The sequence below is a fragment of the Pogona vitticeps genome, chromosome 9 (genome assembly GCF_051106095.1).
Source record: "Pogona vitticeps strain Pit_001003342236 chromosome 9, PviZW2.1, whole genome shotgun sequence".
Lineage (NCBI taxonomy): Eukaryota > Metazoa > Chordata > Lepidosauria > Squamata > Agamidae > Pogona > Pogona vitticeps.
Window position 1 is genome coordinate 16,999,490 of NC_135791.1, and position 25,186 is coordinate 17,024,675.

The 25,186-nt window shown below is 47.5% G+C and overlaps 1 protein-coding gene across 2 annotated transcripts in view; it reads left to right on the forward strand.

Annotated features, from left to right (window-relative positions):
- Positions 1–25,074, forward strand: part of KMT2B (lysine methyltransferase 2B) — a 78,249-nt gene extending 53,175 nt beyond the window's left edge. Inside the window, exons 13-37 of one of the 2 annotated variants that reach the window (XM_072980015.2) lie at positions 227–322; positions 601–718; positions 1,396–1,509; positions 2,799–2,983; positions 4,019–4,111; positions 4,202–4,291; positions 4,506–4,579; positions 4,967–5,091; positions 5,421–5,524; positions 6,140–6,277; positions 6,425–6,583; positions 6,891–7,011; positions 9,088–9,166; positions 12,496–12,656; positions 13,075–13,290; positions 14,067–15,609; positions 18,254–18,349; positions 18,545–18,651; positions 20,291–20,428; positions 21,166–21,240; positions 21,698–21,875; positions 22,398–22,505; positions 23,575–23,658; positions 23,861–23,990; positions 24,185–25,074. In XM_072980015.2, coding sequence (XP_072836116.2) covers positions 227–322; positions 601–718; positions 1,396–1,509; positions 2,799–2,983; positions 4,019–4,111; positions 4,202–4,291; positions 4,506–4,579; positions 4,967–5,091; positions 5,421–5,524; positions 6,140–6,277; positions 6,425–6,583; positions 6,891–7,011; positions 9,088–9,166; positions 12,496–12,656; positions 13,075–13,290; positions 14,067–15,609; positions 18,254–18,349; positions 18,545–18,651; positions 20,291–20,428; positions 21,166–21,240; positions 21,698–21,875; positions 22,398–22,505; positions 23,575–23,658; positions 23,861–23,990; positions 24,185–24,460 — 4,608 coding nt within the window. In that variant the 3' untranslated portion in view covers positions 24,461–25,074. The remainder of the gene's footprint in view (positions 1–226; positions 323–600; positions 719–1,395; positions 1,510–2,798; positions 2,984–4,018; positions 4,112–4,201; positions 4,292–4,505; positions 4,580–4,966; positions 5,092–5,420; positions 5,525–6,139; positions 6,278–6,424; positions 6,584–6,890; positions 7,012–9,087; positions 9,167–12,495; positions 12,657–13,074; positions 13,291–14,066; positions 15,610–18,253; positions 18,350–18,544; positions 18,652–20,290; positions 20,429–21,165; positions 21,241–21,697; positions 21,876–22,397; positions 22,506–23,574; positions 23,659–23,860; positions 23,991–24,184) is intronic. The other variant, XM_072980016.2, reaches the window with a different exon arrangement.
- Positions 25,075–25,186: the final 112 nt, after the last annotated feature.

Here is a 25,186-nt window from a genome sequence, read left to right on the forward strand (position 1 = left end):
GTAGTGACATGCCTCTTTTTGTTTACAAGCGTTCAGAGCAACTGATTTTTCTGGATAGCAACAATCACATCCATGCTTGTCTGCCTCAGGTGTATAATCTCCCTTTCCCAGCCTGCTCGCTCTCTCTCTGTCTATTCCGTATATTGCTCCATGGCACCTCTTCGGTGAGCTGATTTGGTATAGCGATGCCTGGCTCTTCCTTTTCGTTTTTTTTTTCCCGCTGCAGCAATTGCTGGAGTGTGAGCGCTGCAGGAACTGTTACCACTTGGCTTGCCTTGGGCCCAACTACCCGACAAAACCCTTTCGCAAGAGGAGGGGCTGGGTAAGTGCTCGGCCGTGCTTGCAGGGGGGGGTGGGGGCGGTGGCCATGTTGAGTTAGTTGTAGGTATCTATAGATGTATACGTCCATGTCTTGTGGAATTTGAAAAATAAATTTCTCACAAGGATTATCGCCTTTGGAAACAAAACTGAGTTCAGCCTTTCTCGTTACCATCCCTTTGTTTAGCTCAGCAGTTCACGCCTATTCCATTGCTTTTCCTAGAACAGGGAGGGCTGGCCTTTTTGTAATGACTGTTTATTGGTCTCCTTTGTCCTCTTCAGATCTGTTCAGCCTGCATCCGCTGCAAAAGTTGTGGAACTGCTCCCGGGAAAAACTGGGACACCGAGTGGTCGAGCGACTACAGCTTATGTTCTGCCTGCTCTGTGCTGTATGATAAAGGTGTGTGTGAGGGGGGGAGTGGCACCCTCAGAAACATGTGGCAGGTTTCAGTTTGAGCTTCAGAGGTAGAGTGTTGAGCTTCAGGTCGGAGAAGGGGCCTTTGGAGCAGGGAAATGGTGGAGAGGAGCCAACACGGAGGAAATGTGCTTTCATCCTGTGTCAGTCAGGGTTGTCCATTATAGCCAATGGGGAGTCGTGCTGGAGGTTGCCATCCCCCTGATTTATGGAGGGCCATAAATGCTCTTACGTGCAGACCCAGAGCTTGTATTTCAATGGTCTTAGCTTACTAGGCCAATATTAATAACCTGGCTTATTCGATAGCTGATGGTGATCCTATTTCTCCAGTTTGGACAGAGCTGAGGCAAAGATGCCAATAGAAGGTGTTTTATTTTCTGGAACTTTCTGTAAAAACTTTGCACTTGTTTTACATTGAATCGATTGAGGTAAATATTGCTGTTTTACTTGACAGCCTCTCCAGTCATTCTCTTTTACTTGTTGCTGGTACTGTATTTTTGTGTTTTTCTTCTCTGAGTATTGTTGCTACAGTGACTTAAACAGCAGAGAATGAATGTACAACATTTTTGAGGGAGGGGAGGGGAGGACAAGGGGCATAAAGTTTAAAGTGGCCTCCAGGCAAAGGAGTTCCATCGGTTTGCCCTCTCTTTTTCCTCGTCTAGGTAACTACTGTCCAATTTGCTTGCACTGCTATGAGGACAATGACTATGAGAGCAAGATGATGCAGTGTGCCAAGTGTGACCACTGGGTTCATGCCAAGTGTGAGGGGCTTTCAGGTGGGTCTGTGCATGTATCAAGTATGGTCTTGATAAGCTGTGCCACCATCACTTGGATTCTGAGGTCCTCATCTGATGTTCCTTGGAAGCTAGCTGCACATTGCACACTCATTTCCCTCCACATATAAACAGACACACCTACATCCATGGGCACATATGTATGTATATACATGGGTATACAACTAAAGGAGCATGTACAAACGAATGCCGATTCACAACCGTGGGACACTCTCCCCGTACACTTCAGTGTGCAATTAGAAGGCTTAACGTTTCTTTCTTACCAATGGAGATCTCATTTTGCAGGGTGTTGGGGTGGAAGTGAGAACCTCTCCCAGCTACCGAGTTTGCATAGACATAAATCTCCAGCTATTGACCTCATTGATGATTGACTACTACTTAGTGACTGTTGACAGTCTCAGAAACCAGGAGCAGTGTTGTTTCCGCCACCACCACCTAGATAATAGTGGGTTCCCAAAGGCGCCAGGGCCTCACAAGGAATGGTGAAGGGCTGTATGCAGCCAAGGTGCTGCCACTGGTGTTGCATTAAAAATTTCTACCCACTCCCCACCCCAACTCTGGATAAATTGCCTATATCTTAGATAGGGAAGATAGTGGGGAGTGGATGAATTGTGGCAGGGCTATGAAAACACCCAGTTTTACAGAGGCAGGGCAATTACGCTTTTGCTCAGGTGGTGGTATTTTGTGCTATTTCCCCCTTTTTGATCTTCTGACTGGCTGGATAGCTCAGTGGTTTAAGTGTCTGGCTGTGGAGGTTGGGAGTTTGATTCCCCCACTATGCCTCCTTCAGGTACAGCCAGCCTGTGTGGCCTTGGGCAAGCTGCGCAGTCCCAGGGTACCCCCAGAAGAAGAGAAGGGTAAACCACTTCTGAGTACTCTGTATCAGAAAACCCTGAAAAAAGTCAGAATTGACTTCACAGCACATGCTGATGATGATTGATTGATTTGCTCTTCTGGCCAGGGTTTGGAATTTGCAATGAAAGCCCACCTTGCTTCTTACAAGCATGGAAGGCAGAGATCTGAGACCTGCTGGATAGCTCAGTGGTTTTTAAGTTTCTGGCTGCGAAGCCAGAGGCTGGGAGTTTGATTCCCCCATGGGGCCTCCTTGAGAGGGGCTGGACCCAAGGATCCCTAGGGTCACTTCCAGCTCTCCAGTTCAGAGGTGGTGGTGGTGGTGGTGGTGGTGGTGGTTGTTGTTGTTGTTGTTCTAATAAAAGAGGAACAGCCTTTGGGCTCCGACTGTGTCTGACATTCTTCACTGTCTCCTCTAGACGAGGGCTACGAGATCTTGTCCAACTTGCCTGAGAGTGTTGTCTATACTTGCCGGCCCTGCTGTGGCACCGACAAGGCCAAGTGGCGAGAAGTCCTCGGCTCCGAGCTGCGCAAGGGGCTGCGGCAAGTGCTTCAGGGGCTGCTGAGCACCAAGTGTGCCGCCCCGCTGCTCCAGTGCACACAGGTAGGGTCCCCAGAGTCACCTGTAGGACCAGATGGTCTTGCACAGATCGGGAAAAGGCTTCGAAGAATAATTCATCTCCCAAAATCTCCAGGCCTGAATGGCTAGCGATTATGCTGTTTGGGAGATTGTAAATTTTATGAGCTTTGTACCTCCCCCCCCCACACACACACACATATAAATCGCATTGTCTTACTAGAAGAATGATATTTTCCAGTTGCTGCTGCTGTTAAACCAATCCTTAGATCAGGTTAAAATAATTCATAATCTATGAAGAAGGGGAAAAAGCTCAAACCTGAAAGCCAGTCTTAGCTGCCTAGAGGAGAGAGGCAAAGAGTACTTGTTAAATTCTTTGTTCTCAAGTTGTGTAGATTACCTCAACATGATGGGCCCTCTTGATAAGGAATGTTCAGGCCCCATGCTGGCTTACCAGTTTGGTGTTGTTGGAGGGGGAGGAGAAGCACTGAGAGGTTCCTTGCACTCTGAATTACATGAGAAACCCCCGTCTATCACCTGAACTGCAACTTTTTGAGAACAGCTTTTCTGTTTAAGAAACAAAGCCCACACACACACATACACCAATAACAGAATGATTAGGTGACTTTAAAAAAAAATCCTCCTCTGAGTCTTCTCTTTGTTAAAAGTCCGTGAAAACTAGTGTGTGGTTACTGCTAAAGAGTTCCTTACAAAGTTCTTCAGTTGTGCAAAAGAAAAAAAAGCACCCCGAAAAAACCCACACATCAAAAACAAACCCCAAATGCTTATCTCTTAGTAAAAGCTCCACAAAATACCTTGCTTTTTTCCAAAGCGAGATGAGTAGTTTCATGATTCTCCTTCTTTGCATGTGAGAATGAGACGAGGGACAACCTGTATCTCTACCCTGGAAAGGGCGTCCCTTGGACTTAGTCTTATTCTGTGTTGTAACCAGTCTAGTGTTTTTTGATGGTGGGCCGTATAACAAGTCCTCTAGATGGAATTTAGGCTAGAATGGATGGCAGGCCTCCTTTTTTCCTCACCTTCTTTTGCTCTGATCCCCAGTGTTGTCCGGACGATGGTGTGAAAGTTCACCTGCGGCCCTGTGATTTGCGCACCATCCACAAGCTTTCCGAACAGGGTCACTACTCAACCGTGGTGAGTGTTGGAGAGCAGGGTTTCCGGGCTGGAGCTGGTGAAGGGGAGCGAGACCTCTGACTTCTGCTGAGCTCTTTTCTCTCTCCACAGCACAGCTTCAATGAGGACATGGTAGGGGTCCTGTCGGGGCAGACAGAGGATCAGCAGGCCAGCCTGGCTGCAAAGGCACTCTACATCGAGGTACCTTGGTGGTGGCCTGGGTGGTGGGAGCAGGACAGGACCTTGGTTTGCAAAGGGGCTCAGAACCAACTAGAGTGGGAAAGACAGTAGAGTCAGGGGAGTGGCTTTTCAGATGTGCCCATGTTCTGTAGCCTGGATTACCGCCTACCATGCCTAGGAATCTGGTGACTTCCTCTTCACCCCTCCCTTCTTCTTCTTCTTTTTTTATTTTCAGCTGATGGGAAAGTTCTTTTGCTGGTTTGATGTTCAGGATGCAAAGCACTGGAACCGCAGCAGCAGCCTCCCCAAGTGAGTATGCAGAGGCTGGCAACCGTGATGGCGACACGACGACCCAAAGCACTCTGGAGCCAACATTGCTTATCAGATCGGTGCTGTTGGATTGGATGTGGGTGGATTAGTGAACCCAGGGCGGAGGTGTAGGCACGGCCTGCTGTCTGTCCTATGGATTTTGTGTTCTGTGGTTGGTTACAACCTCTATTCTCTTTCTGTTGTTTTGAGCTGTTCCTATATCTGTGCCCCCCCCGAACCTGGACCCTGACAATGAAAAGTTTGGGGCAGGTGATAGCCAGGTTTTGGTGTTTTAAATCGTGCTTTATCTTCAGTGCAAAGTCTTGTGATTTTTCTTCCCTTCTGATCATGTTTTTTTCCTCTCTTTCCCCCCTCTCTCGCTGACAGTGGCATGCTTCCCAACGCTGTCCTGCCTCCTTCCTCCGACCACATCTATGCTCAGTGGAGGCAGCCTGAAGAAGTCAGCCCAGCTTCCAACAGTCACCCGACTTCTACTGGTCCTGAAAAGATGGGTAAGACTGTTTTGTAAAAATAAAATAAACTAAAAAAATGTAAAAGCATCCGAGGCAGGACCTGTACTGAAGCAGATTTCCCTTGGCTCTCTGGTCCTCCAGGAAAGCTTTGGCCATTGGATTTCTGCCTGGTGTTGACCTTTTACAGAGGAAGTACTATATGGTGGTGGCAGACAACTCTGGGCTGCCCCCTGTTTCTCAAGTTTCCTCTGTGAAAGCTTCCTCGTTCTTTTTTGGAAGTTATTCTGGCCAAGGGAGACGGATATGTTTGCTTGCTCTCTGGTGAGTGAAATGCAATACCTGAATCTCTTTCCTTCTCCCCCAAATAGCTGGGAAAGAGGCTGAGCACGCCGTGGTGCAGGAGCCTCTGGCTGACCCCGAGGACAAGAGGCAGTGTGCCCTGTGTCTCCAGTATGGCGATGCTCCCTCCAAGGTAAGAATCGACCTTCTTGCTCCAAGAAGACTGTTAGAGCCATGCTGGATCCAGATGCAGAAATGTCTCTAATCCAGCGAGCTGTTGCTCACAGTAGGCAACCAGATGCCTTTCAGGGAACCCCTCAAACAGAGCATGAACACGGTTGCCCTTGCCTGCTGTTGTTTATGGGTTTCAGAGCTGAGCGTGCAAAATTACATTTTATTTTTATATTTTTGCTATAATTCCATGAATCTCCCACCAACTGTGGAGTTTTAGAGTTGCAGTCCATATTGCACAGCCAGTGGTGCAAGTGTGGAAAGGGACCATCCACTGGATATTGGCATTCCCCTTTCCGTACTTGAAGCTAACGTCATTATGTCTAGAAGAAGGAAGTAGGCATGGGGAGAGATTTGGCATTATCTGGTCTCTGGCTGTGTTCTTGGCTGTGAGGAGGCTATCTTTCGACTGGGGAATTGAACCAGGCCCGGCCAGGAGATCCAGCCTCTTAATCTTTTTCTTGTCTCAGGAGCTTCCCTATTTGTTTGTTTGTTCGCCTGCCCTGCAGATCCCTTCCTGACCAGGTCAGTTGCCCTTCTCCTACTCCTTAACACAGCCCGTTTCCCTTCCCTCTAGGATGCAGGGAGGTTGCTCTACATTGGCCAAAACGAGTGGACTCACGTCAATTGTGCCATCTGGTCAGCCGAGGTCTTTGAGGAGAATGATGGCTCCCTAAAGAACGTGCATGCCGCTGTAGCCCGGGGTCGGCAGATGGTAAGGAAGGGCCTCTCTCTGCCTGCAGCTCTGCAAAGGACACTGAAAGGCAGCCCGGACGGCTGTGTTGAGAAGCGCCTTTCCAGTAAAAACAACACAGGGGGCAGGGCTGCAGACAAGCATGGCGTGTCTTTCCTTCCCTTTCAGCGCTGTGAACACTGTCAGCGGACAGGGGCCACGGTGGGCTGTTGCCTCTCTGCCTGTCTCAGCAACTACCACTTCATGTGTGCCCGCCTGAGGCACTGCACCTTCCAGGATGACAAGAAAGTCTTCTGCCAGAAACACGTTGATCTCCTAGATGGGACAGTAAGTGCTGGGGAAGTGCTTCGTTGGGGAAGGATGGTGGGTTTTCTTTTGTCTCCTGGGCCGAGTGGATCACGGCTGGGAGGGTTTGTTAGATCTGGCGTCCTGCAACCTGGAGCTGTGATCTCCCTCCTTGAAATTTTGATGTGCAATCAGGTTTTGTGACAATTTGCTTCTAAATTTATTAAAAATGAACACGGTTGACCTTGTCTGCTGTTGTTAATGGGTTTCAGAGCTGAGCGTGCAAAATTAAATTGTTTCCTATGAACTTGGTCAAGGTGATTTCTTACCTGTGTTATTTGCCCTTTAGGAAATAGTGGCTGAAGACGGGTTTGATGTCCTGCGCCGTGTCTACGTCGACTTCGAGGGAATCAGCTTTAAAAGGAAATTTATGGTGGGCCTGGAGCCGGACACCATCAACATGATGATAGGTAATTTCTGGGCAGGGTGATTCTCATGGTGGCTGAGAAAGCAGATGGGAAGAGTTACTGTGGTGAAGCACCAAGATGAGTTGACAGCAGAGATCACCTTGTGTGGGGCTGCTCAGAGCAAAGCATTGGACATGCCTGGGTGGCAGCAGATGCCCCGGAGATCTGTGGTGCCATTGCAAGTGGCCCTTTGAGCTCTCGATGGGTGGGCCCAGTGGCTCATGGGAGGGCTTGCCCTCATTGTGGCTCATTGCTGCATGTGTTCTGCATGCAAAAAAGTCAGAGGTTCAGGCCCCAGCATTTCCGGGTAGGGCTGGAAAACATGTCCTGCTGAAACCTTGCCAGTCAGTGCAGATTAGGTGTGGGCAATCTCCAGAGGTCCCTGAGCCACGTATTCCCATCCCCTGACCTTGGAGGACCACATCCCTCATTCTGACCCCAGGCGAACTTTTTTTCTTACAAAAATATGACAGCTTTTAGCAAAAATATCCCTTTGCACCTTCTAATGACAAATATTTTACTATATTTTTCTGTGTATAAGACGTCCCCATGTATAAGACCCCCCTTTTCTAACCCCAAATTAAGAAATCTAAGTGGGGCTTAGCAAATGTAGGGTGAAAAGGATCAAAGTGCTGCAGGATGGCTTTGATCCCTGCTTTCTCCCTTTGTGCTAAGCCCCGCGTGGCTTAGCAAAAGGAGGGGGAAAGGGAACAAACCAATCTCACGACTGCACAATCATTTTGATCCCTTTCCCCCTTATACAGCCATGGGATTGCTTTGATTCTTCCCCCCTCCCTTTGCTAAACCCCATGGGACTTGGCAAGCAGAGGGGAAAGCAGGGATAAAGGAATCCTGCAGCACGTTGATCCCTGCTTTCCTTTTGCTAAGGCTTAGCAAGTGGAGGGGAAAGCAAGGTTCAAAGCCCTGCAGGATCACTTTGATCTCTGCTTTCCCCTCCACTTGTTTGTTCTCCTCAGCTTACTTCTGTGTATAAGATGACCCTCAATTTTTAGTCTAAAGATTTTAGACAAAAGTATAGTCTTATACACTGAAAAATATGGTAATTTAAAAAAGTTTGGAAGTGTGGCAGAATCCTAAAAATAAGACACAAGAAATAGTTTTAAAATTGGAAGGGGTGCTGGAATACCCCAGAATTGGCGGGTGGCACATTTGGGGTCCTTGTGGTTGCATGCCACCCACAGGTTGCATGTTGATCACTTCAGTGTAGATAATAGTGAGTTAGGTAGACTAACAGTCTGACTTTCTAGATGACAGCTTCTTATGTTCTTTTTACAGGAAAGACTGTAGCTCAGTGGTAGAGCACCCGATTTGCATGCAGAAAGTCCCAAGTTCAGCCCCCAGCGTCTCCAGGTAGGGCTGGGAATGTCCCCTGCCTGAGACCCTGGAGAGCTGTTGCCACTCAGTAGAGACACACTATACAGTACAGCTAGACGCACAAGGGATCTGGTCTCCTACAGGCAGCTTCATCGTGTTTACATCTGTTCTGTAACAGCTACCACCAGGGCTAGAGAAGCAGTTTTGATAACCTGGTTCAGAAAATCCAAGTCGTTACCAGTTTACGCTCCATGTACACATGACTTTGGAGCTTGTGTTCTCCACATTTTGGACTACAACTCCCATAATTCCTGGCCATTAGTCATGCTGTCTTGGGCTCATGGCAGCTATAATTCCAACATTTCTAGAGGGCACCAAGTTGCTTATCTTTGCACTAATGACCAAGAGGACCACCATCCATTGGAACATTTTCCCAGACCTCACATAGCAGAACACTCTGGTTTACACCCAGTAAATCGGACATATTCATTCCCGGTTTATAGATTTTAATGTTTTTTTGAAATTCCTGTTTGGTTTAACAATGTTTCGAGCCACCTTGGATCCCCTCCTCGGAGGAAAGGCAATAGGAAAATGCAATAAATATAATTAAAGAAATACATTTCTCTGCTTATCTGCCATCCCAGATCCGCTGCCTGTTGCAGCTGTTTTTCCTTTTGCCTCCATGTTGGCCCTTTTGTGGCTCACAGATACCTCTGTGTTCACTCCATTTCCATCTGTTTCCAGGCTCTATGAAGATCGACAGTTTGGGCATGTTGACAGACTTGTCCGAGTGCGAGGGACGCCTTTTTCCTGTAGGCTACCAGTAAGTACCCACTTCTGGTATACCATGCAGGTGAAATAATATTCTGCCATCTGAGGCAACTATCCATCTGATATAGTGGGTTGCGGGCCAAAAAAATTTGTGCAAAGAAAATTTGTTACTTTTTACATGCTACAGGTCTCCTCTTTGGTTTTCTGGCAAAAGACTCACACAGCAGTCTGCTTCCCTCTGGGTATTTGTGTACTGAAAGTAATGTCGGTGAACAAAGCTGGAAGGGGCATTTTAAAAGGTCACTTAGTCGATGCCCTTTCACTCTGCTGGTTAAGTAGAATCTCCCAAAAACTGGAGCATAAAGTCAGCATGGATTAGCTTCCCTTTTGGATCATCCTCATGGTCCCTTGGCCAACCTTTCCCTTAGAGCACTTTCAATGATAAACTGATTCTAATCTGCTATGGTGATCCTGAATATAAAGATAGGAAACACAGTAGCTGTTCCAAACAGATTAATGCCACATTGCAGAGCATTTGTGCACATGTAGTCTGTGGGAGAGAATTTTATGTCCCCTCTCCATCCATTCATCTCTTATTTTTACTCATGTTTTGTTTTTAAATACATTAGTAGCTCTTTATTTTGGGAAAAACAAGAGTCCCCATATCTCAATTTTCCTCATTTGATACATTAAAAAAAACAAGTACTTACAAACTCATTGCATCTACAGATTTCAAATTGACATTGAGAACAGTGGTAAAACATGCGAACAATCGATGTAAAATATTTATGTTATCCAAATAAATACAGTGCATAGTACACTGAAGAAACCTAGAAAGCTTGCAAAAAAAAAGACATGTCTTCAGTATGTCTATAAAATTAACAATGGTTGGAGTGTGTCTAATATCAAGAAGAAAAGCTTGATATAGAATAGTATGAGTTTGGATGTTTTGGAAGACTGATTTTTTTTCCTCACTGTGGTCAACCATTGATTACATGCAAGCCACTTACGACTTGATGTCATCTGTAACTGCGTATGGAAGCCATAGCTAACAAGATGTATCCATTATAGATTTCCACCCACTAAACGTCTGCAGCAAAGGTAGGGAAACCCTGTGACCCTTTTGATGCTCTTCAACTACAGTTCCTCTCATCCTTGACCATTGGCTGTAGTGGCTGAGGCTGATGGAGACAGCCGTGGGCTTAACATGTCTAAGAAGCTAGCATGTTTCTTAATCATCCTCCATGCAGTGGGATAGGCCTTGGCTTCATGACCTGTCATGCACATCTGTTGAAAAGTTCCGAAATGTTCTGAACAAGGACACAGATCCGAAAAATACCTGTCTCTGGGCGCAATTACACTAACAATAAGGACTGCTTTTGAATCAGGTTTAGCAGGTTTCAAATTGATTTTTAAAATGTGACTATGTGACGCACACAGAAGCACAAATTTCTTTGACCAGGAACTGTGTTTTTTTCTTTTTTCAGAAGCAAGATATTTTGCTGGGCCATCAGAGAGTTGCATATTTTAACATGGATGTAAAATAAATTTATTTTTCATCAGTTTGACATAAGTGAATGCCACTGTTAGTATAAATTGTATCTGTTGCCTTGCACTGGCTGCCCCCTACAGCCACTCGCTGCTTCTGCTGTGGGGTTGGTTTTAATTTTTTTTTCCAAGTGGCATAGCGACAGTCTGACATGACCGTGGAAATTTATTAACTAGCAGAGAGAGAAAGAGGGAAAGTCCTCCCTTCTTCCCAAGCACAGAAGCTGCCAATATTGTAAATGTCTCTAGCCAGTTTCATTTTGAGATGGAGGAAGGAGCGCTTTCTCTCTTTCTTTCTCTGCTGGCTCTTAAATTTTCACTGTCATGTCAGACTGTCACTAAGCCACTTGTAAAGAAATAGAAAAAAATATTTAAAACAACCCTCAGCAGTAATAGCAAGTGACTGTGGAAGTCAGTCAGTATGAGGGTGGGTGGGTGCAGGATAAAGCCTCAATTGCAGCAATTCTAAACAGGTTACAGTGTTGAAAACATGATCAGCAAACATGCTGGTTAATGAAATAATTTAAAATCTCGTGAAGTTTCCCAAAACAGTTTTAAATCTCTACTTTATATTAGTATAATAATTTTCAAAGTGAACACACACAACAATACAAAAACCACATGACTGTAAATTTATTTAAAATACACAGGAGCTGAAACCAATATGAATCAGCAGTGTAACCATGCCTTATCTCCCCCTCTCAAAAAATCTTCTTCTTTTAAGCACTTAGCATGACATCTTGTCTACCAAGAATCAGACACATCTCTTCAATTTTGCTGAATGTTGCCAGACTTCAGAGGAGTCTCTTCTTTATATAGATCTTTATGAGAGTCTATAGTGTCCCTAGGGGAAGTTATTTTTCAGCAGATGGTACCCATGTGTCTTTGAACTTTGGGGCATGTCTCTACCCAAGCCAAAATGTCTATAAACAGTCCTGTGCAAAAGATATTTATAGAAATATTGCACCAGCACCTGCTGTACACTCATACAGTGGTGCGATAAAAAAATGCTTTTCCTTAATAGCCATACTGTCTGGGGAAAGTGGGAATTACAGTCCAGGGTATCCAGAGGGCACCAGTTTGAGGAACACTGCTCTAATTATCCAATTGCCTTAGGGATGGTGATGCTTTCTCCCTGTGAGATAGTACTTTAGTGCTATGTGGCAATAAACAATATGTGGGCAATATATGGTCACAAGCTACCTCGAAGACCGTGTTTCCCATTATAAACCTGCTTGGGTGCTATGATCATCGGGGGAGGCCTTTCTCTTGGTCCCAACACCTTCACAGATGGGGACACAAGAGAGGGCCTTCTCTGTTGCTGCTCCCAGACTTTGGAACTCCCTCCCACAGGATGCCAGCCTGGTCCCATCTTTGCTGTCCTTTCTTAGGCAAATGAAGACATTTCTCCTCAGGCAAGCTTTCCCTCAACGAATGGCTGAGCATCATCCTTTTGGATGGATTGTTATGCATCACTGCTTTGACTTTGTTTTTAGTGTTGTTTGTGTTTCCCATTTCTAACAGGGGTGTTTTGTTTGTTCGTTTTTAACTATTTCTATACTTTGTGCTTTTAGCTTCAAATATTGCCTTTTAATGACGTGCACCACCTTTGTACACTCAAGAGTTTTGTTCTTAAATATTGTCTTTAAACGCGGTAAGCTACCTTGGGGTCCTTTTCTAAGGACAAAGGCAGGGTAAAGATATCTTAAATAAATATATAATAAAAATATAAGCGGCACACTTCATTTTGCTACGTCAGATTAGGGAAAGTGAATGGCTCTAGGCAAAAGGCCGCTCTGGCAAGCCAGTGTTCTCTTCCTTCCCTGCCTCCAGGTGTTCCCGGATGTACTGGAGCACAATGGATGCCCGCAGGCGGTGCTGGTATAAATGCCGCGTCCTGGAGTATCGGCCAAAACTGAGCCAAGAGGAGCCGGATGCGTCGGGAGTCCAGGAGGAGAACCACACCATTGTTCACAGCCCCGCGGCCCCCGCCGGTGAGACTGGCTGAGCCCTTTGGCCAGGCCTGGTGGAGGGGAAGGGTTCCTTCTTCCCAGAGGGTGTGGAAAGCCCGGAGGGGGAGAAGGGATTAACTGGGGCCAGCTGGCAGTCTGCCAAGGCCATCAAAGCCTTGGGTCAGTTGTGCTCATGTCCTCCTTCCCGATCAGTAGTTTACCTCCTCCCCCGCTTTCTTACTCGGGTTATGGTTAAACACATGTGAAAGAGCCTGCATGCCAGACTCTAGATAGCCCCGCTCTAGCTCAACGGTGTTTTTGGTCCGCCTTAAGGTAGCTTCTTTTGCTCCACGATTCCTTTACTTGGTACAAAGTCCACCATGAGAGCCACAGGTCTTGGAGGGAGGGGGGGCTGTCGTTGCCTTGCCGTGTCTCTGAAACAGAAAGTCCTGTTTTCCAGATCCTAACACAGGAGAAAAGCCCTTACGGGAAGCGCCCCCTCCCATGCCACCCCCAGAGCGGCATTCTCCTGCGCAGAACCCGGGCCCTCTGCCGCCTCCAGAGTCGGCGGCTTCCAAGCCCAAACCTCTCACTGGCGCTCGCATCAAAGTGCCCAACTACTCCCCTACTCGGCGGCCCCTAAGCGGGGTGTCGTCCCGGCCACTGCCTTCTCCCGGTGAGTACTTGTCAGTGTGTTTGTGTGTGTGTGATAGATTGCGTAGGTGGGTGGGGAGAGACAACGTGAGAAGCAAGGTAAGGGGGAGACTTCAGCCTTGGAGACAAAACCGCTCCTTCTCACTTCCCAGCGCAGCCCTCTTGGCTTCCACCGATAGTCACACCTTCCCCTCCCCCCACAACACTGCGTCTGGTGGGTTTCCTGGTTTCCGTACATAAGCCACCACTGAAGTGCCACTCCTGGCAGCAAAAGCTTCAGGACAATATGTTGGCATTTGAGCATCCTCATTTCAGCGTTGGTCTCGACCACTAGGTGAACGCAACCCTCTAAGAATTTATCTGAAGTGGGATTTGACCCTTGACGTAAGAAGGGGAGGACAAACGAGGGTCCCCAGAGCAGGTTTTATGCCTTCTGGTCCCTTCCGGTCACTGCAGTTCCTGGAAGGCTTCAGGAGTTGGGGTTCCCTTTTCCAATAGGCTGCAGGGCTGCCCCACTTCATTTAAGGACAACCCCGCAAGACCAAACTCGGTCTGTCAAAAGTACCAAAAAGGGGGGGGGCTCCTGAGGTTTTCCTCCCTCATCCTTTTTTGAGGGAACTTCTCACAGACTGCCCCCCCCCCGTATGCATCAGAGCTGTCCATGCCCCTATTGGGTGCGTGTGTGTGTGTGTTTATGCTTCCATAACGAAGATTCCTGGATTAAAAGGACCACATGCAATGAACTGCTTTCTGCCAGCCTCCTTAACATGGTGCTTTTCTCCCTTCTCTCGCCTGCAGGAAGTGCATCATCCATGTCTCATCACATCTTGACTGTAGGCGACCCAGACTTCCCTCCTCCGCGTCGTCCTCAGCGCCTCAGCCCCTTGTCCCCGAGTAGTGGCCTCCGGACCCACCCGAGGTCGTCCCTCCCGCCCCAGCCCCCTGCTCATAGGACTAGTCCTCCCGGCACCTCTCTCAGGGCAATGGCTCCTCTCCTGGACGGCGCTCCGGCAGAGACGGGCTTCAGGCAAACATCTACCTCTGATGGGCAGCTGCCCTTACCTACCTCACCCCCTCCCTCACCCCCACTGGTGCCGCCAGAGCTGGCTTTCGAGCTCAACGTCTCCGACCTGGAATTCGACGACAGCCTCCTGGATGAGCCTTTTCAGGAGGAGGAGGAGGAGGAGGAGCTGGGGGCGCCCCAGACGTGCCCCACTCCGCCCGGCCTGAGCCTACCCCAGCTGGATGGGCTGGGGGATGGCGAGAGCGAGGAGGAAGGAGAGGCTGGCCGCTACTTCCGTTTCCCCCGCACAGTGGTAACCCGCGAGCCCCCCCTGCCCCCCTACCCCCTGGATCTCCCCTTGCCTCACATTAACCAGCTGGATGGCATCGATGATGGCACGGATAGTGAAGCGGATGCAGCCGGGGGGCACCCGCCTGCCAAAGGCAAGCAGGCGGAGCCGAGGGAGGAGCGGGAGCTGGCTGGGCCTGCTCCCGCTCCGGAGGACTTGCCTTCTGACATTGTGGACTTTGTGCTGAAGAACATGGATGCCCCCGAGGCCAAGGCCAGCTTGCTCCCTTCTTGCCTCAACCCTCTGGCCTTGCCGCTAGCACCCCCTACCTCTGCCAGCCTCAATGGCACCGAACCAGCCCAGCCCAGCCCTGCTCCGGATCTGGCCCCGACCCTCACCCTCAGTTGCGCACAAGTGCCCGGCAGCCCTGAAGTCAAGGTGCTGGGGTCGGAGGAGCAGAAGGCTGGCTCTAGAATTATTCTTGTGAACAAGCTGGGGCAGGTGTGTGTGAAAGTACAAGGCGAGGAAGGCGCCTTGAACGCTCAAGATGGGGAGCAGGCCTCCAGCTGTAAGGACAAATTGAACCCAGCCCCACCCCCGGCCCCGGCCCCCAGCCTCAGCACCGTCATTTTACGGGCACCGCTGGGCCTTACACCAAGCGCGTTGCCCACATGGACAATCCGAGCTCCGGTGCTCAGCATGGTGCCCATGATGAACGTTGTGGGCACCACACCTCAAGCTGTTGGCGGTGGCCAGTTGGCCTTGGGCACCCCGGCTCTGGTGACGCCCTCCTTGGGACTCCCGCAGACCTGCCTCCTGCAGCCTGTGGCTGTGAATTCTGGCGTGCTGAGCATCCCCAGCCTGGTGTCCCTGCCCGGCCCCCGGCCAGCCATCCGTGTCAAGAGGGTCTCCACCTTCGTGGGAAACGTGCCTGTCAAAAGGATGAAGCTGGATGGGACCAAGGAAGAGCAGCCATTGGCCGTGTCGCCCACGGTGACGTTGGATCACCTGACTAATAACTGCATCTCTGGCAGCACTGTGGGCTCTGGGTAAGTACAAGCGTCACTGATTCCCCTCATTCCCGGTTACCTGTACAAAACGTTGAAAAATTGCCTTTTCAACTAAAGCTCATAGAATGCCTCAGCCAGTTTGACAGTGGCCAGCATGAGACCATCTGTTACCAGACATCTTCAGTATATACTTGGGGATACTTTGAGCTCTTTACTTTACTTTACTTTATTGGTTGATTGCTTAAAACCATAGGTCATCGCAATATATCAATGACAGCATCAAACATATGTGGCCCTGTCATATCACAATTATACTTTAAAAGAAAGATCTAGGATTTTGGATACCTTGAGCTCTGTATTTTCTCCATTGATCTGTGCCTTACAAGACCTCTTTTGTTATTCTGTGGATAAAAACTTGGGCCTGGAAATTTTTTTACTGGCAATGATCTTGCTGGTAATTTGCAGGTCTTGGTAATCTAGGCCTGATGCTTTGGAGCTTCCCCTCTTGTGTTAATCTTCCCTAAAGGTCTAATTCGTGGGGTGGGCAAAAGGCAGCCTGTAGCATTCTGGTTTCCAGTGTGGCTTCCCAGTAGCCCACACCCTCTAATCTGCCCCCCAACCCTGTATTCCCACATTTTGATTTTTTAAAAATCTTTGCAACTTCTAGGGCTCCAGGGGCGATTCTGGGGTGTCTGTAGGGCTGTCAGGAGAACAATAGGAGGGCTGGTGTGGCCCTTTAAGGTCTGAGGAAGGCACATGTTTTTGGAAGTTGCCCATCCCTGCTCTAGAAGGTGAGTGTTTGGCCCAGTTTGTGACGATCACCTGAGTTGGCCAGTCACACCATTGCCCAGCCGTGGTGATGGAGCCCTGGAGATTTGTTCAGTCTCACTACAAGCATTTAAAGAGGGATGCTTTCCCTCACAGTCAAACATCCCTGCCATGTTCTCCATATGGCATTCACCAAAAAACACCTTTAATCCAAATGTTAACCCACTTTTAATCGTCCAGTAGAAATAAATGGCAACCTATAGAATCTTTGCTTCTTGTTTTTCAGATTTCGCTCTATTGAATGTTTGAATTGTGCCAAGTAAGTCTTGGCGTATTTTAGGATGTGGGTTTTGCGATTAGAGCTGGACGACTGCTGTCAGTGCTGCTTGTATGGCAGAGATTAGGGAGTACCAGAAACTAGGCAGGGCTTCTTATTGGTCCAGCCACAGAGCTTGATTCATATTCTTTCGGGAGAAGTACCGTAACAGCTCTTCTCTAGGTATTTATTTTAATTCCCGTCACCAACAGCTGGCTTGCTCAGGAAGATCAGACATTTTTCTCTCGTTACAGTAGTGGGAAGTCGTATCAGAGTGAATGCCCTGTCCATCATGCTCTGCAGGCCTGAGAGTATCATCCAACCGGCACCTGGCTCATTGCTTTGTCCGGGCACCCAACATCACTACTCCCACTTGTAATGGAGAGGAAAGAGGCAGCATTTGCACCTTTTACCCAAACCTATCCCAGTTTGAGAGCTGATTTTTTATGATGTGTGCCTTCCGTTGGGAGGCTGACTGGTACACTAAGCAATCCTCGCTCTTACCATTGGTCACAGTTTGGAGATATCGGGGCTTTCTCTCCATGCCCCTATCCCCTGTGAGAAGTGGGGCTTGGGGAGGAGGGAAATCCTGGAAGAGGGAGTAAATCACCAACCTCAAGGACAAGCCAGATTCCAACCTTTTTGCAAACTGGATCAGGGCTGTGGGTCAGAGATCTCCACTCCATATGTTAGCATTCACTGGCAGTTGACATTTCCAAAAGCCGCGCTTCATGTACCCTGTCTGAAGTTTGCCGCATGTATTGAGCCCCTTGATAGGGTCAAGCCATTTCCTGCTGAAGTCATCTTCCTGCAGCTGTTTTCCTCTGCAGGGTCAGGGGGTCCATTAGGACTCCACACTTAGTCTTAGGGAATCTGATGGGCTCTGAAATGCTCTTGGAGAACTCTGTTTCAGTTGCTAAGAATGGCACTCCATGGTAGGTATAGTGGGGGGGGGGGAATTGGTGCAGTCATCTGTTAATGTAATAGTGACTTTCAGAGCCCAAGGCCCCTATCCTCACCTCACTATCAGGGGGAAGGAGTATTCACAGACTGGAAACACAGGAAGAGACACTGATGCGGAGCTGAGGACAGGGGCCTAGGCCTAGTATTGTGTACTGTTTGATATTTTCATCATATGAAATCACTTTAGAACTGATCCCAGTTAAAGGCAGCCTGTAAGTCAACCCTTCCCAAACCGGCTGCCCTTCAGTTGTGCTGGATTATAAATCTCATCATTCATAACCAGCTTGCAAGGGGAGGCAGGTTGTTTGCAGCCCAGCTCAGCTGGAGGATTGGGAAAGGCTGTGACGGATATGCTGAATGAGGTTTTACTTCTCTGTAGTATAGATGTGCGGTTCTTTGACCCACTCACATCCAATAGATGTTTGTAACTATGCCAAAGCCAGTCGATACTGAGAGCAGGTGGGGCAAAGGAGGAATGAGACACAAGCCCTCTTCCAAACGACCTTCAGCTCTGGGAATCAAAGGATGGTGTAAGATCGGCTTGGTTCCCCCTCTCTCAGGCTCCTTCCACCGTAGGGTGTGTGTGTGTGTCTGTGTGTGTCCTGCACATGTTAATGTGACCCTTTTGCTTGACAGAATTGGGCGGGTGCGGATGAAGACTCCCACGGCGAAGGGTGTTCTAGACCTGGATGTGCTGAAAGAGGAGGCAGGCAGTGTTGGCGAGAGTGAGCTGTGAGTGTGTCGGTTTTGGGCTGCAGGAGCCCAAATCTTCTGAGACTCTGTTATGCTTGAAAGGCCAGCCCTCCCAGGGATGGGAAATGTTTGCGCTTTGGACCTAGAAATTGTGATGTGTGAAGTTTCACACTGAAACTTGTTAGTTGCTTCTTGTCTTCTGGGACCCTTAGCAATCTTTCTGTGCCTTTCCAGGTCTCCAATGGAGCACTCGCCTTCCTCAGTCACCATGCCCTCCTGTCCTGGAACTCCGGAACAGAACCAGGAGCCTGTTCTGGAACCCATCTGGCATAGATATGCAGGTACTGGAATGTCTGCCTGCCCCACTTCTTGCTGGAGATAGGGCAGTGAGGGTTCAACTGGGAGATGGTGGGCCAGCTCCTGGATCATAGAGCAAAGGATAAGTTTGCCATATGAGCACATATGTGTGCATGTAAAATTGAGAGCCAGGTTTTGTGTCGTGTGTATCATGTTGGGCCAGGAGTTGGAAAACTTGAATTTGAACCCCTACTGAGCCATGGTCTACCCTTCCATCCCAGTCTATTTGGCTAAAAATTAGCATTGTAAATTTATTTATTGATTTTATTTATAACGCACATAGACCGCCTGATTTAGTGACATCACTACTTGGGGCAGTTTACTACTATAAATTTACCATACAATCAAACAACGAAAAGGAAATACACACACACACACACACACACGAACACACACACACACACACACGAACACATCCTAGTCACATAACTCAGATTACAGTGGACACTCGACTTACGAAGGTCCCTACTTACGGAAATTTCAAGGTACAAAAAGCTCCGGCCACAAAATTTTAGTTCGACTTGCGGCCGGAGCTTCGACCTACGAAAGGCAGGGGGAAAGGGCGGGAAATTCAAAGCCGCCCCTGCTGCCCCCTTGCCTCCTGTCCCCGGTGCCCTCTGCCTCCTGTCCCCACAGAGACGGGAGGCAGAGGGCAGCAGGTGCAGCTTTGGAAGGCCGGGATTTTTTTTCTTTGGCTGGAACGGATTAAATGGTTTTCAGTGCATTCATATGGGAAATGGACCCTCGACCTATGGCCTTTTCAATCTGCGGCCACCATTCCAATACGGATTAATTACGTAAGGCGAAGGTCCACTGTAACTCTAAGAGAGGATCAGCTAGCACCAGCAACAAACAGAACATCAAACAATTTAGAATAGATCAAAAAGAAATAAATATAATCCAATATAGCAAATGAAACTTAATAAAATTTCAGTCTGAAGAATGAACTAGAAGAATGGGTCACAGAATTAAGTTGAATGTAATAAACCTATTAGAAATAATTGATCTGGCTATTTTCAATTGTTTTTTTAAGAACAGGCAGCCTCGAGCTGATTGAAAGAATGCCAGGATAGAAATGTAAGAAAACAGGTGGGCTTGTTACTCTTAAACAGGGTATAGAAAGATTATCTGTTCCATATCTTACTGGAACCTTGTGTTGGATTCAAAATATAGGCCCCTTTCATATGTGGTCAGGTACATATAGTTATGGAGCTGTAGTGTGTACAACAGGGTAAGGAATAGTAAGTCAAACCAGGCCTGGGGAAGCATCCTCAGCTTGAAGACTCCGACCCATAGGAGCTCCCTGGCTTATAGAATAGAATAAGGTTCTTCCTACACCACTTTGCTCTTTAAGAGATAATTGAGTGTTCCCTTTCCTGCCTCAACAGGGCAATCCTCCACAGCCTACCTGTAACTGCATTATTGTCCCACTCATCCAAAGTCATTTCTCTTTTGATATCACTAGTAGATCAGTTGCTTTCTTCTCAAAGCAGTTCCGTGCTCACCTTCTGCCCCATTTCCACACACAAACGAAAGGAGAAGGAAGGAAAGAAGGTGTCGAAATTTGGCACCCTAGACGACATGCTTGACAGGTTCGGGCTTTCTTTTCTGTTTGTCTCCCAGGTGATCTCTCCAGCTCAGATGAGGACAATCTGAATCAGGAGGACAAAGAGAATGAGATGCCCCGCAAGACACAGCCCCACCTGTGCTTTGAGATCACCAGTGAGGATGGCTTCAATGTGCAGGCAGACAGCATTGATGGTGAGGAGGAAGAATTGCTTCAGCACAGTAGCTGCTCTCACACTGCCAGCTGAGAGGGTGATAGACACATTGCAATGACACCGGTGGATTGATTCTGCCTTGGAACTAGTCAGAATCACGTTCTGACTGGCTTAGGAAACCTTCTAGGGGTTTTTGGAGAACAGTATGCACCCTAGGGTTTCCTTTGCTTGATGTAGAGTTCACATATTATTGCTTTTAAAGGAACTTGCTCTATTCCTTTAAAAGCATTACTCATTGCTTTGGGGTTCTCGTTATCATAGTTGCATTTGTGAAAGTAAAGGTTATTAGTGAGCTCTGTTTGCGTTGCTAGAAAATTATAAACATCTAAGAAAGTTACAGAAATCTGTAAAGGGCTAGAACATCTCTTCACATTGCCAGTTCTGGTATTGAACTCCAAAAGTATAAAAGATGAAACAAAACTCTAATTCTCTTGCCACACATGAGTTATAGGAGAATGGGTAGAAGCTGGAAATTCCTGACAAAATGAATTTAAAAAGTAACTTTTGAAAATAACTTTATATGTTACACCAAAAAAAAGTTTTGATTACTTATTACATTTGAAGTTTATCTTTGTCATATCCCCTTGTTACCAAAAGTGCACTGAGTTTTAGGTAACTACATTATCTGTAACTAATAACTTCCAAGCATTGAGTTCAGAGGATGATTTTTCTTTGGATGTCTTTCAGAATGCTTAATCTTGTGCCCTCTCTCTTCAGGTGCCTGGAAGGCAATGATTGAGAAAGTCCAGGAGGCCCGCACCAATGCCCGTCTGAAGCACCTTTCCTTTGCAGGTATTCTATAAGAGTTCTTTATTGGTTGGTTGGGGGCCCCGAGTGATTCCCAGGCCAGCCTGTATGTATAGCACAGGTTGAATATAGTTTTAGTCCTAGGACTGGATTTTTCCAAATAAATCTTGGGGTTTGATGTAATCTGGAAAGTGGGACAGAATCCCCAGCAGGTGGGCTTCAAGTAGATGGGTGGGCTTGAGTACCCTTTTGAGCCTTTGCTGGCCAGGTTGTCCTCACAGGTGGGCTGGGGATTTCTTTATCCTGGTGTACTGGATTTTCAGTTGCAGACCCTAGAATGTGGTGTTGACAAGGAGTAGAAAGGCAAAAATCCCTCGAAGCAGTAAACTACTGTTGGCTGTTCTAGGGAAATCTTTGGATTCTGGTCCAAGACACTGAGTGTATCTCATATATAAAACCAAAGGCCTGAGGCCGGAATCTTCAGCCTCCTCTTTTCTTGCAGGGATGAATGGAGTACGGATGCTAGGGATGCACCATGATGCTGTCATCTTCCTGGTGGAACAGCTGAATGGCGCCAAGGTCTGCCACAAGTACAAGTTCCGCTATCATCAGCATGAAGGGGAAGAAGAGGAGCTTCCCCTCAATCCCCATGGCTGTGCCCGAGCTGAAGTCTATGTCAGGTGAGGGAAAGAGTTTTGCCAGCTCTTTAACCATAGCATGGACAGGTTTTTTTCTAATAGTCAACTGTTGTTAAGATATATAGTATGTTGGATAGAGCAGTAGTCCCCAACCTTGGGCCTCCAGATGTTCTTGTACTACAACTCCCAGAAGTCTTCACCACCACCTCTGCTGGCCAGGATTTCTGGGAGTCGAAGTCCAAGAACATCTGGAGGCCCAAGGTTGGGGACCACTGAGTGTACACAATGTCCTTTCCAGTGAGGCATGGGCAGTTGTGCTTCTCCAGATGTTTTTTTGGACCACAACTCCCATAACTCTTCACCATCAGCTCTACTGATGGGGATTATAGGCCCAAAACATCCTGGGAACTGCAGTTGCCCATCCTGTTGGAGGTTTAACCTTTACCTCGGCAAAGATACTATTGAACAGTTCTTTGTAAGTAAATGGGAAAGCAATTCTGTATCATATTTAAAAGAGGAAATCCAAATGTGTTCTAAACTGGGCACCGCTTCTCTTCTGTCCAGGAAGTGCACCTTTGACATGTTTAACTTCCTGGCCTCTCAACACCGTGTACTTCCTGAAGGAGGCCCTTATGATGAAGAAGAAGATGAAGTGCAGCTCAAATCCACCAGGTAAGCGAGTGTTTCGTCTCCTGACTTTTGTTGTCTTTCAGGTAGACTCTACATCATCCACCTTGAACTATTGCTTGCTCATGATATAATAAAGCTAGTGAATCTTTAACCCTCCTGATTATTTGGAGCTCCTAGAAGGAGGTCAAAGCTATGGTTTTTCCAGTAGCGATGTATGGAAGTGAGAGCTGGACCACAAAGAAGGTTGACCACTGAAGAATTGATGCTTTTGAACTGTGGTGCTGAAGGAGACTCTTGAGAGTCCCCTGGACTGCAAAGAGAACAAGCCTATCCATTTTGAAGGAAATCAACCCTGAGTGCTCACTGGAAGGACAGATCCTGAAGCTGAGGCTCCAATTCTTTGGCCAGCTCATGAGAAGAGAAGACTCCCTGGAAAAGACCCTGATATTGGGAAAGTTTGAAGGCAAGAGGAGAAGGGGACGACAGAGGATGAGATGGGCGGACAGTGTCTCTGGATCTACCAACATGAATTTGGCCCAACTCCGGGAGGCAGTGGAAGACAGGAGGGCCTGGCGTGCTCTGGTCCATGGGGTTCACAAAGAGTCGGACAAGACTTAACTACTAAACAACAAAAGAAGGAGGTTAGCTAACATGATTAATGGAATTACAGGAGAGTTAGTCCAAAACATCTGGAGGACCAGAGATATTCCACCCCTAAAATATTTTTGTTGTTTAGTCGTTACTGGTTGGAGAAACCCACGAGCCCAACCCTTTCTTTGTGCCTGTCAGCAAATAGCTCAAAATCACATTGGCGAAAAAGAGTTTGCATAAACATTCCTGCTGCTGATCAAACATACTCACACTTTTTTTATCCCGTAAGATATGTTGCTCATCATGCCATGATGTGGAGTCCCTGCTATTCTTCTTGCCCTCTGTGTTACTTCTTTAAAAAAAATACAGGTCCACCTTGAAAATTGCCTGTATCTCGTCCCTGGGATGCTTTCTGGGAACCGTTTCCAGAACATCTCTTGAAGTTGTCTTAACAGCCTAGTAGACAATCCTTAGCCTGGCCTTGTACTGGGAGTTTCTTCAATCTGTTGTTCTTCCTTAGGCGAGCCACCAGCCTGGAGCTCCCCATGGCCATGCGGTTTCGGCACCTAAAGAAAACCTCCAAGGAAGCTGTGGGTGTATACAGGTAATGTGTCCAAGACAGTGTTTGAGTCCTGGAGCTACAACTCGGGGCTTACAGAGAGGCAATGTCCAAATCCATGCTTGCCTCTAGTCGACACCTGAGAAAACACCTTCCCTCGACTGGCTTATCTTGGGCCTGCTGTGTTCATTCCTCCACCCTACCATGTTATGCAGCTCCTGTGCATTTTATTTCTTCTTCATCCCAGGTCAGCCATCCATGGGCGTGGTCTCTTCTGCAAGCGCAATATTGACGCAGGTGAAATGGTGATTGAATACTCTGGCATCGTCATCCGTTCAGTGCTTACTGACAAGCGTGAGAAGTACTATGATAGCAAGGTATCTTTGGGTTTCAACTCCCAGCACCCCTCTTACGTTAGGGAATTCTACAAGTTTCAGGACAAGAAAAGTAACGTTTCCAAACCACAGAGTGTACTGGTCATGTCATGGGCGACATTGGGATGTGTGGAGGTTGGTAGAGAAGGAGCTGCGGTCTCCATATCATTTTACTCGTTGTCTTCCTGTCCTTGCAGGGCATTGGATGCTACATGTTCCGCATTGATGACTTTGATGTGGTGGATGCCACGATGCACGGGAACGCCGCCCGTTTCATCAACCACTCCTGTGAACCCAACTGCTACTCACGTGTCATACACGTCGAGGGCCAGAAACACATTGTGATTTTTGCCTTGCGGCGAATCTTCCGGGGCGAGGAACTCACCTATGACTACAAGTTCCCCATCGAGGATGCTGGGAGCAAGCTACCTTGTAACTGTGGGGCCAAGCGTTGTCGCCGCTTCCTGAACTAAAGACTTGTCCTTACCATAACTCCTCAGATCTACTCCCTACCCCAACCCCTCTCTGGTATTGTTGGGAAGGCAGGCATTGCCAGGTGGCAGGGGGGAAGTTTAACCTCACTGTACCTTTCTGATCAGGCTGCTGCGGGATTGACTTCTCTCTTAAGCTCTTCTTGAGGTGCAGGAATGACTCACCTCCAGGGAGAAAGAGCTGTGCCCATCTTGTGGGTGGGAAGAGAGAGGCTCTTGGCAGTGAACGTGGCTTTTTTCAGTCTGGCTTGAAATTATGACAGGTAGAGATATGGGACAAGTGTGGCAAGGGTGACTCCTTTATTTGTGCCCATCTGCTTTATAGGCCTGATTTCCCCCTCCCCCACTTGTGGGTGAGAACAGCATTATCTTTAATTTTGAACTTCTAAATTTTGTGATTTCCCCACTTCCCTGGCTTAGGTTCTCTGTCAAAAAAGAAAAAAAATCAAACCCAGGAGGATGTAAATATTTGTACAAATTTCTAAACCTGTTTATTTTCTATGCACTTTTTTATTTAAGATGCTCAGTCAACTCAGACGGTAAAGGGTTGGATTCTTGTTGGTATAATTTTAAATAAAACGCAATTTTGACACAAACTTGTCAAAGTGGTTCTGTTGTGGCATCAGAATGAAGGAAGATAAAATGCTTTCAGCAACATGGGGTATGTTTTTGTCCAGAAACTCTCATCTACAAAGGACAGCTGCCATC